At 41.1% G+C, this 12,634-nt stretch overlaps 1 protein-coding gene across 16 annotated transcripts in view; it reads right to left on the bottom strand.

Moving 5' to 3' along the window:
- Positions 1–12,634, bottom strand: part of DLC1 (DLC1 Rho GTPase activating protein) — a 467,463-nt gene that overhangs the window by 24,630 nt on the left and 430,199 nt on the right. For all 16 annotated transcript variants that reach the window (XR_002339951.1, XM_021077719.1, XM_021077718.1 and 13 more), the window contains one exon: positions 5,707–5,778. Coding sequence is in view for 12 of the 16 variants with exons in the window: in XM_021077719.1 (XP_020933378.1) it covers positions 5,707–5,778 (72 nt within the window). In the remaining 4 variants the exon portion in view is untranslated. The remainder of the gene's footprint in view (positions 1–5,706; positions 5,779–12,634) is intronic.

Raw genomic sequence — 12,634 nt, forward strand, 5'->3', positions numbered from 1 at the left:
TAAGTTATCAGTCTAGCCCAGTTTAGCATGGGAGAGGAAAAAACCATAAAAACCAGGTAAGTTATTTTTATTCATTTATTTATTTTTTTTTGTCTTTTTAGGGCTGCATCCGCAGCATATGGAGGTTCCCAGGCTAGGGGTGGAATCAGAGCTATAATTAGTAGAATTAACTTAGACAACAGAAATGTTGTAAATAAATTGATATAAATGAAAATTATATATAAATGAAAATTAATATTCTTCAGAGTAATTCAAAAACATACTTTCTTTTTGTCTTTTTTTTTTTTTTTTGTCTTTTTTTGCCATTTCTTGGGCCGCTCCTGTGGCATATGGAGGTTCCCAGGCTAGGGGGCGAATCAGAGCTGTAGCCACCGGCCTGTGCCAGAGCCACAACACCGTGGGATCAGAGCTGCATCTTCAACCTACACCACAGCTCACAGCAACCCCAGATCCTTAACCCACTGAGTAAAGCCAGGGATCAAACTGGAGTCCTTATGGATGCTAGTCAGGTTCATTAATCACTGAGCCACAATGGGAACTCCAAAACAATTACTGAATACTTACTATGGGGGGCACACTCCATTCCCTTTTCAGCGCTATGGGAAAGTAAAGCAGCTTAAGACAATTCCATCTGTGTTCTAAATGAACTTGGATATAAAGTGGTCTGCAGACTCAAATATCTGTGGTCAAAGGTAAGCAGTTCAAAACACTATTCCACCTTTAAATAAGTCACCAGGCAACAGACCTCTGCTATATAAATTATAATTTAAACCAGAATGAATACCAGAAGGAGCTCCTTTTTAATGTGGCTAGATTTCCCCCCCCCTCATCCCACGTGTGCCTTTGCTCACATGTGATTAGGGAAGAGGTCACTGAAAACCAGGCCAAGGAAAGATCTAGAGAACAATGGTGGCGGTCAATGGAATCCAACCATTTGCATGACATCAAAAGCTAAAGAGAACTCAGGATGTGCTATTTTTAAACAAATACCAGCACTTCCATATGGCTTTTCAGGAGTTTATATAACTCCCCCTAAAACAAAAGGACAGCTCTACAGCCTCTGTAGAACAATAGAATCCCAAATCCTTTCATCTGCAGACAAGTTCACTACTCTAAGAATATGTAAGTTTATTAGAATTGAAAAGCAGAAAGGGAGGAAAAGGTGACTCAATGGAATAACTCACTTTTCTGTCCCTTGTTGATAAACACACCCAGGAAGAGTATGGAGGAAGAAGACCAGCAGTCCCTCTGTTGAAATTTACAACAGCTCTGGAATTGCCACTTAGATAAAAGCCTGTTATCCATCTTTGGCATTCTGAGCTAGTGGGGTAAAGAAGCCTTCTCTTGCAGAAGGCTTATAAAATATCACGAGGAAGAGTCCTCCTATGCAATGCTGTGGGTCAGCAATGGGCAAAATAAGTCAGCACTTCGGGACACCAGTGATTAACAGAACCGACAAAATCCCTTTGGCTTCCCAAGCGCTAACACTGCATACTGAAACTGACTTGGCTATGGGGAGTTAGGAGATGCATGTACTTAGCAGTGTTCTAGTTCTGGGGTTGACTAGGGAGCCCATGACTGTTCACCGTTTTTATGGTTCCAACTTAGGATCACTGGTTTTACAGGATTACACTTAGGAGCATCTTTCTTTCTTTTTTCTGAAGGCTAGAGTTAGATTAGTGACACTGTTCCGTAAATAGTAAGACAGGCAGGCCAATGAAGTAGCCTGAGCCTAAAGATTTATGAAGAAACTTAGGAAATTCAGCATCACAGGATTTATATCTCTTCATTACCTTATAGACCAAGTCTCTTAGGCAAATGATTAATGGCACCAATGTAGTGGAGATAAAAGAGGAGACACAGTGAATGTAAACTATTAGTAAATAGAAGCAAGGCAGATTGTAAAGCTGTTTGAAGATTCTGGCAACTGTATTTCACTCTGAACAGACACCATGCACTCGAAGTATTAAAGAACAGAGCTGATTTTAAAGAATATGTTTTTAATACTTAATAAATGTAAATCATAAAGCTCACATACCTGCTAAGTGTGTATGAGACAGCAACTGTTATTTTCACAATTCCTAACTTAGTATATACCCAGACCTGTATTTTAGATTACCTTCCCAATTCAAGTTAACTTTAAAATTCTGTTTGTTTGTTTGTTTTTAAATTCTAGGATAGGTAGGGACTAAATGCAAGCAAAGAGTGAAAGAACTGCATTACCCCCCAACCCCCAACCCAAAAGAACTAGCTTTGAAGAGATGATGGCTTATTGAGGTACAGAAGTAGTTCTCAGAATTCTCCAGGCTAGGACTTAAACTTCCGATTTGGGCAGGATGTATATATTGTCAAGGACCCAGTGAAGCTAAACAGGAATCAAGGAATGTGTGAGTCACTATGTGGTGATGGTGTGTGTGTACCCACCCTGCACACAGGGGCAAGATGAAGGGGAGAAATTACAAGTACTCAGAACAATACACAGTGTAACTTCAAAAGTAGGCTTATGCTTTACAAGACATTTGTAAGCCAAGGGACCCAAAATCTAACTTGTGAAAATACAGTCTGCCTCTTAGGATTTGGAAAGACATACGACAGAGAATGGAACTGGGTCTCAGCAAACATACGCATCACAAGAAAGTGCTGCTTGGCAGCAAACCAACACCAAAAATGGACATAATTGAAGGAAATTTAATTTCTAAACAGAAGAACAAAAGGACAACCAAGTTACTGCCATTGCAAATGCAATTATCTTTCCTGATCTCCAGGAGAGCTGTGAACTGGAAATCCAATAGAATGCTGATCCACTCCCCCACCCCCGCCACAACTCCACCAGGTCCAAGGCCCTCCCGAGAGACAGAGGTGCTGTGTTAATAGATCAAACATCCTACTAAAGGAAAGAAAGATAACAACTCCACCATAGTAAGCATGCACATGAACCAAACACCTTAAAAAAAGAGAGAAAAAGGAACTGGTTTTATTCTCTGAAATGGAGCAACAGTAAGATATTCTACATAGTCTAACAATAAAATAATTCTAAACTTATCTTCACAGGGGAATATCATACATCCAGTCTGGGTATAATGAGGAAGAGCAGGTATTGTAATGTGGTAATGAATTAAATTAGCTGAGTGAGCTAGGGAAATAAAAAATGATCTCCAGAGTTTCTGTCCGATTTGCCTCTGAGGAGGACACCCCTTGCCCCGCCCCTCCAATTCCTCAAGGAGCCTGCTGACCATGTCCAGCTAGTACTTTCAAGCTGGCAAACTGTATCCACTCCTAGCATGGGCTCGTGGCATTTTGCTCATGTGTTAAAGAAGGATGCCAGTGACACTAGCTCCAACTGAGAGTCCACTGCCATTGCTACAGGAAGCAGGCTGCTTGCTGTCGTCCTAGAAGGATAGAGAGCAAAAGCACATTTTTAAATAACTCTATTTATTTTGTCTTTTCTAGGGCTGCACCCTGGCCATATGGAGGCTCTCAGGCTAGGGGTCTGATTGGAGCTGGCCTACACCATTGCCACAGCAATGCAGGATCCAAGCCATGTCTTCAACTTACACTACAGCTCATGGCAACGCTGATCCTGAATCTACTGAGCAAGGCCAGGGATCGAACCCACAACCTCATGATTCCTAGTCAGATTCATTAACCACTGAGCCATGATGGGAACTCTAAATCACTATTTATTGTGAGAAGAGTTGAATATCCCTGGTGAAAAGACAAGTGACATCATTTCACCTGGATCTTTAGCAATTTTGTCACATGATGGCTGTCTCCTAGCTCCTCCCTCCTTCTCTCTTAAGAGATGAAAAGATAACTATTTTAAAATGTAAATCGACCAAAACAATGTATAAAATTTTTGGCAATCCCTTAATGGTGCTCTTTGGGGTATATTTTATTTCTATAAAATATATACCATCTACCTTAGGGATGGGCATTCCTGTTGGTACAGAATTAATTACAGCTTGTTGATTAGCTGGATGGATGGATGGATGGAAGGATGGATGGATGGGAGACAGCTGTCATCTCAGCAGGGTTAAGGAAACAAAAAGTGCTCACGTTGGAAGAAGCCTTGGAAGGCATCTGCTCTCAAGTTAGGAATCACCTCACTATCCACCCAAACTTGGCTTGAAAAATCACCAATAAAATGGAGCTCATGAGTTCACAACAGTAAATCTTTTTAAATGATTTCATCTAGAGAACAATAAACCTCCCATTTAAAGGAACAGCCTTTTCACCTCAACAGGCACAGAGCACACTCTGCCCACTATGGGCAGCTGGAGGCTTGAGGTGCTTGTCATTCTTGGCCTCAGCATCTGAGTGATGCCCAGGGCACTGATGAGAAAACAAAGTCAGTCTAGATCTTGATTTTTTTTTTTTTAAAAAGGTCCATTTTTTTCTTAATTAAAAAAATGAATGCTGTAGGAGAAATATTATTCATCAAATGACAACCGAAGAAGTGCAAACTGGGGAAAGAGATCTACAACACATGACCAACAGAGCCTTAGTATTTAGAAAAAAAGGCTCTTACAAATCATCCAAAAAACAAAGCACAGTCAACTCAGGAGTAAAGTGGGCAACCATATTTCACAGAAGAGAAAACACATGTGGTCGGATGACATGCAGAAACATATCTTATCATTAATGATTAGAGAAACGGCAGTCAAATCTGTAAGCTATCATTTTATATCCACTTGACTGGCAAAAATTAAAGTCTGGTGATATCAATGATTGAAAGCATAGACAGGATCTTCAGGTACTATAGGGAAGAGTGAAAATTGGTACAGGCACTTTTGAAAAACTTGAATCATAAAGTTGAGCATATATATTCCCTATTACCCAGTATTTTGCACAATGTACTGCAAAAGTATAAGACTGTGCCTAACAATACAGTTTATAAAACAAAACAAAAAAACTGAACTGCCCCCCCAACCAGAGTGTGGATGTAAATAAACTGTGGCACATCCACACAATAGAGCCTCATACAGCAGTCAAGGCAGATGAAGTCTTGGTTTGCACAGAATAGAAGAAATTATTAATAATAAGTGAAAAAATTAGATCTTATAAGACTATATAGAGCATTACACCCTTTTTATAAAGGTAAAAACACCTTTATAAAAATATTTATCTTAGGGAAATGCAATAAAACTATATTAAAGGAAAGCAAAGAATGATAAATCGTGGTTTCAGGATGACGGTTATTTTGGCTTGGGGATGGCAGAGTAGCTAAATGGAGAGCAGGTGGGTGTGCTAGGTCAAGGTCCTAGCTTTTTTGGGTGGTAGGGTCTTAGGTGCTACGACATTGTTTCCTTACCAAAATCTTTATTTATTTATTTATTTTTTTGTCTTTTGGCCATTTCTTGGGCCGCTCCCGCGGCATATGGAGGTTTCCAGGCTAGGGGGCGAATCAGAGCTGTAGCCACTGGCTTACGCCAGAGCCACAGCAATGCAGGATCCCAGCCGCATCTGCAACCTACACCACAGCTCATGGCAACGCCGGATCGTTAACCCACTGAGCAAGGGCAGGGATCGAACCCGAAACCTCATGGTTCCTAGTCGGACTCGTTAACCACTGAGCCACGACGGGAACTCCATCCTTACCAAAATCTTTAAATAAATAATCGTCTGAAAATAAATCCCAGATCAATGATAATCATGAACTACGGATATGATTATGCCGATTAAAACAGAATGGCGTTTCAGGCTCACCTTCGTAAAGCTGGGCATACTGTGGGAATCCTGCTGCCCGTAGCCAATCACAAGCTTCTTTGGCTTCAATTTCTAGAACAGAACAGAAGACAGACAAACATGTTAGTCATGTGTAACTCAGTGTGTTTCTTTGTCCTTAATAAACTGATTTTTTTTTATACAAGCAAAACGTGCCATCTGTTAAAAAGGGATAAGCAAAAAACAAAAAAACAAAATGCATTTATTCAAATGGTTTAAAATTTTGTGCATTTTTTTTTCTGACTTTAAAAAATATGTATCAGGAGTTCCCGTCGTGGCTCAGTGGTTTATACACCCAACCAGTATCCATGAGGACATGGGTTCGATCCCTGACCCCACCCAGTGGGTTAAAGATCTGGCGTTGTGGTGAGCTGGGTGTAGATCACAGATGTGGCTCGGATCTTGCATTGCCATGGCTGTGGCGTAGCCCAGCAGCTACAGCTCCGATTTGACCCCTAGCCTGGGAACCTCCATATGCCGCGGGTGTGGCCTTAAAAAAGAAAAAAAAAAAAAAAAGACAAAAAAAAATAAGAAGGTATGACGAGAAAGTTGAAGAAGGATTAAATAATTAATTTTAGGCCTAGATGGTTTACTTCTCACCGCAGTAAAAAGCCACAAGTACATCTAACACCCTGGAAGAGAACTAACTTAACTGATGGGACAAAGCCCCGTCACCCAGTAGGATGTGTGCAACAGCCCAGGTGCTGTGACAGTGTACTGTAGGGAGACCTGGGCAGTCAGGTGACCTCAAGGGCATTAAGTCAATAAATCCCACAGTCTTGGCAAGCTGAAATGCCTAATAAAGCTTCTACTTGCCTGTGGTTAACATCTCATGGATAGCATTGATAAACAGAAAGGCCAAGAGTAACTGACACACAGTGTTCAAATTCACTCAAGCACATATTTACAATCCCATTAAAGCAGATTTGCTGGAGGTCCAGGGCGCATTCATTAGTTTCTCCGTTTGCACAAAGAATATTCTTTCAACCCTTCTTGCCACCTTCCTCAGGCAATTAGCATACTTAGGTATGTTAGGCTATTCACTCATTTATAAATATCTCAACAGTGCTTAATTTATTCCAGACTCAAATCTTCATCAGTCATCTCTCCTCTGAGCGAGAGAAAAGTGGAGAGTCCATCATTGAGAAGTATGTATATGTTACTTTTGGAGTTCCCGTCATGGCTCAGCAGTTAATGAACCCAACTAACATCCATGAAGACGGGAGTTCGATCCCTGGCCTTGCTCCACAAGTTAAGGATCCAGTGTTGCTGTGAGCTATGGGGTAGGTCGCAGACGCAGTTTGGATCCTGTGTTGCTGTGGCTCTGATTTAGGCCAGCGGTGAATGCTCTGATTGGACCCCTAGCCTGGGAGCCTCCACATATCACAGGTGATATATATATATATATATATATATCTGTTACTTTTATCTAGGAAGTGTATAGTTTCAGAGCATTTTTTAATATATTGAGTTCCTTGAGCCCTTAAAAAAAAGAGAGAGAGAATTAAGAAAAAATTCATTGGAGTTCCCATTGTGGCTCAGCAGAAATGAATCCGACTAGTATCCATGAGGATTCGGGTTGATCCCTAGCCCCCATCAGTGGGTTAAGGATCTGGCATTGCCATCAGCTATGGTGTAGGTGTCAGATGCGTTTCTGGATCTGGCATTGCTGTGGCTGTGGCCGGCAGCTACAGCTCCAATTCGACCCCTAGCTTGGGAACTTCCATGTGCCTTGAGTGCAGCCCTCAAAAGCAAAAAAAAAAAAAAAGAACAAATTCATTAAAGCAAGTGGGGAAGTACTTATTGAACATGCCAAAGGAAAAGCAAGCTGCTGTCTTTGGATGGGTTAGTTAATTCGCAAACTAAAAACCATTATGGCAGTAGAGCAGCAATAAATGACAGTGGTTTACTTTCATGAATTTTTTCAGTGTGGCAATGAAAGTAGCATGATTAAACATAAGATTCAGGACTGAATTCAGGGTTGAAGGACAGACTGACACGAATATGTAAGAATCTCAATGTCTGTACTAAAAGAATACACAGAATTGTCCAATGTGAACTATCTGTGCTTAACATTTTTCATGTATTTATATCCACATCTTGTCTCAGAAAGAATTATGGAAGCTACAAATGAAATAATAAAATAAACATTTTCTGGAAAACTATACTGTTGGAAAGACATCTAAAAGCTCAATTTTGTCTTTTTAGGGCCACACCTGAGACATATGTTAGTTCCCAGGCTAGGGTTTGAATCGGAGCTGCAGACGCCGGCCTAGACCACAGCCGCAATGCCAGATTCAAGCTGTATTTGCGACCTACACGACAGCTCACGGCAAAGCAGGATCCTTAACCCACTGAGCGAGGCCAGCGATCAAACCCGCATCCTAATGGTTACTAGTCGGGTTTGTTACCACTGAATCACAACGGGAACTCCTCAACATTTTATTTTAATGGATGTGGAAATTACTTTTTCTCTATCCCCATGGCCCTTGCTCAAAAATAGATATGGAAAGAAAAAAGCTAAGCAAGTGTTTTTAAATTTTTTTTTTTTTTTTTTTTTTTCATTTTCAGCTGTGCCTGAGGCATATGGAAGTTCCCAGGTCATGGGCAGAATCCAAGCCACAGCTCTGACTTATACTATACTACGCTGTAGGAACACCAGATCCTTAACCTGCTGTGCCACAGTGGGAACTCCTAAAATATTTTAAATATCTCACTTCTGATTATCTAGAGGTCTAAGCACTTAGTATGTATGAATTCACCAAACTCTCGTATTGATCCTAACATGTGGGTTACAGATACCATCCCTGAGATACATACATGAAGAAACAAGTATATATCACCTCTCCTGAAACCATCAGCTGCCTTTCCATTCAGATGACACAGTGGGAGAGAGAGCTAAGACTGACAGAAATGAGTAAGACTGGTCTTCCTGAAAAAATATGTAACAATGAACATTTTAAATACTAAAGAAAACCTCATACCTGCTACCTCACTCTAATTTCCCCATGCCCGTTTTTTGGAGGCCTCTAATTGGCTCTAAGGGTGTGACTTTTTGGTATACCTGAGTAGTAGTGGGAAAACTATCAGGGTGATTTTTTAAAAAACATTCCCCTCTGGGCAAAAGTGCCATCAGAAACTGATAATACAATGGAAATACAATGACACTTTTAGACCTGGGTTTTCGCTAAGCAAACAACAGATAAATGTGTTAAGGAGGAAACAGGAAATTTTTATTGGAACTGGCTTTATTAATTTGTCGTACTAGATGAATAAGGTTCAGGAGAACCTTTGGTGTATGGCTGGGGACCATGAGGCCATATGTGCACATTTCCTGGCATGACGCGATGACCCAGTCTTCCCCTTATCCCTCAACAGTAAGTTAAACAGAAACTCCCTAAGCCCATCATCATTCCGATGAACTGACTGATCTTAGCGGTTGAGCAACAGCAGTAAGGTCCGGATGTGACTACTTCCACCTTCCCTTCACTCTGTCTTCACAGTGGGAACCCTTGTACGTCTGCCTTCTCTGCCATGTGTCTCCAAAATCAGGACTCAAGGCAAATGCTACGTGGAATTAACCTCTTAAATAAAATTCTAAGGAATTGGAAGAATGTTAAGAAAATTCAAGCATTTTCCAGATTCCTTGGATTCCCCAAACTATGATAGACATGCAGGCAAAGATCCATGGAAATGCTTATGCTTTTATATCCTGAGAGGGGTATGTTAGCTGCGTGAAGGCAGGCAACACTTTCTGATCTAAACCAAGATTCCTGCCCTGATCACAAAAATTCCTTCAAATGGAAGCATCATTACTTCAAATTATCAGTTCTCCTGCTTCCATGAAGGTGGCTAATGTTACAGAACTGTCATACAGCTGGGCACCAAGAGCCTGACTTTACCTGACAGGTGGATTTCACAGGACAGAGAAGCAAACCACAGTCTCCATCACTTGATCTCAGTGGCTATAAGCCCTGGGTACAGGTGGGCATCACCTTGGGGGTGCTTTCTAAAGCCACCAACCACGAGCTACTCCTGGTCTTCTGATTTTCTCCTTCTAGGGAGGACCCGGACTGCATCTCGTTTAAAAAGCTCCTAAGTAAATGTAAGGGTAGCCAGGATTGGGAACCACTGAACCAGACATTTCTTCTTCTTCTTTCTTTATCTTGGACTCTTTCTCCCCAAGTTATCCCAGCAAGACTTCCAAGTGAACTCTCTGACAACCTTTGCTCCTCCCTGCCCACAAGAAATCTATTCCAGTGTAAAGTGAGCCCTGGATTGGTTTGTAGGAAATACGTAATTCCTTACGTCACTGCCCTGCTCAGAATTCTTCTGTGACTCTCCACTGCCTTTCAGAGAAATCTCGACTCCTCAGCGGACTACAGCCACCCTGACTCAGCCTCTGTCCAGCCTTCCTCTCCTAGAAGGTGTCCAAATGCAAGCTCTGCTCCAGTCTCACTTGTATTCTTTGGGGTTCCCAGAAGGCAGGTGCCCTCTTACATTTCAAGCTCTTAGTCTCTTTTCTCTCCCGCTGCAAACAAATTCCCCTTCTGCACCCTACAACCTCTCTCCTGCACCTTCCCCAGAAAAGTTAGGTGCACCTTCCAGGAGCTTCTTAATTCATTTGTATATCCTGAGAGACTACTTTTTCTACATTAGAAGCACACATGTATTTGTTTAAGAATCCATTAAAACTTCCCTTTCTTTGAAAACAGACTAAGAACTAGGACATGAGCCCCTGTCCCTTTGCAACTAATGAAAATAAATGTTCAACATGCTGCCAAATCGGGAGTTCCTTGTGTACAGTGAATTCCTGGTTGGGTGAAGTCAGATAGTACAATGTGTATATTAATATTTATTAAACTCTTCTGTTATCTAATCACAGCAGAGATGATGACTAGCCACTAGCAACATTCCTACCCTCAGGTGCCTAAAAATATTCTAAACATCTGCTGGGCCTATTCTTAAAGAAACCAGTTAGGAGGCTTCTGGAAGACTGGTCAATACTAATTCAGTTTTTAGGCCGTCTGGCCTCACAATAGCTGACTCAAATCCACCTTCAGATATATTCTAGTACAGACACACACTTTCGTGAAGCTAAAAATCCTTCGTTTCCCCCCCTTAACTCAGGATTTATTTATTGAACATCTAGTATCTGCGCTGCCAGCTGTGCTCAGAGAAAATCAAAGACACAGGTTCCTGCCCCAAAGCAGGAAGCTAAAGGCAAAAGTAATCTGCAGTTGAGTACCTGGTATCAGATGATTCTCTGCTAAGGAATGAGGTCTTTTCCTAAGGGCTCTTCTGAGATCCATGTATTTAAGTCCCAGGTGCCCTGTACAGACAGCACCAAAGAGTCCCCATGTCACAGATGAAAGCCTGAATTCTAACAATGGCCACATGCCCCAGCTCCTTCTTCCTCTCCCTCTGTCACCCCATCTCTCTTGGGCTGACCTGGCCATATAGAGGCCTCTTCTCATCCACCTCGTGTGCCCCCTTTCCCTGCTTTATTTTTTCTTCTTCCAAAACACTTCACTTTGTTTACTTTGTCTCTCCCCTCTGTAAATTCTCAAAGGGCAAGTTTCTTTGCCTATTTTACTTTCTGATATAACCTAAGCACAGCCAAAAGTGTGGGGCACATAGTAGTTACTCAATAAATAAGTATTAAATAAGTAAACTGCAACATGATTTTCTTCCAGTGACAAGGTCTTAATTTTTCAGACCAGGATCCACAAAAAGAAATAGATTTTACACTGCAACCTGCACACATATGCGTGTGTGTACATATGCACACATTCATGTACATGAACACATGTGTATATACAAGCATATATAAAACCGAAACAAAATTCTCCAAGTAACACGTCCAATGAGTAATGCGGTCTTACATTTTTCTATTCTATTTTTTAAATGCTACTCGTTGCCTCCCAAAACAACCCATTTGAAATGCACTGTTCTCACACAGTGTTTTCTTAAAGAAAATGAAAGACAAGGAATAAAGAGAAAGGAAGAAAAAAGTAAACTAAGAAACCTCTGTATAGTACAGAGGAGACTGTGAAGTGACACAGGAAGACGTGTTTGAATTCAGAGGTGGGAGAGGGGAGAGAGGCACAGGCTGCTCAGCCTTTATTTAGGAAGGGGTTGTGATCTTTTCTATAAGATTGGACTACAGAAGAGGAAATTTGGAATAAAAAAGAATAAGCTAAGCAGAGAGCTGGCAAAGCACAGTGCATGTGCAGGAATGGTAAACAGTCTCGATTTACGGTAACATAGAACAAAGGAAGAGGAGGCATGAAGTGGAAAGTGGGTTATGCCACAGAGCAGATATAAGTATTCCCTTAGTCTGGTTACCCAGGGGGAACCAGCATTATTTCCTCTGATGTAAAAGAGCTCTGCATGTCTGCAAAAGAGTGTCTTAAGTTCCTTCTAATAGTCCATCACAGCTTTAAAGGGGGCAAAGTATAACCTGTAACAGGCCGGAACAATAAATCCAGGAAAGAATCCATTGCCTAGCTAAGAAGCCTTACGAAAATCATCTCTCTGGACTGGTTTCCTCATCTGTAAAAGCTGGGATTGCCATAGGCTTTGTAAATTCCACAAGAATTCCTTTATGGTCATTTCCCCTACTCTCTAAGACGACCTTTAGAATAGGTTCCATTCCTACTGCTAATGTTCCAGATTTATAATCAATAGCATGGAGACATCCTTCTTCCCTCAAAAAACTGGATCAATAATAACTGCTTTGAGTCCCCCAATTTTGTAAATTTACTGCTAAATTAGTTATTGCTAAAATACCTAATTTGCTTCTTAATAGATCAATTTCTTGATTTGTCCCATGAAGTCTACGCTTATATTACAAAGAATTCAAAACCCTAGGAGTTTTTGCATAAGTGTGTCTATAGACCTTCAACTA

Source organism: Sus scrofa, chromosome 17 (genome assembly GCF_000003025.6).
Source record: "Sus scrofa isolate TJ Tabasco breed Duroc chromosome 17, Sscrofa11.1, whole genome shotgun sequence".
NCBI lineage: Eukaryota > Metazoa > Chordata > Mammalia > Artiodactyla > Suidae > Sus > Sus scrofa.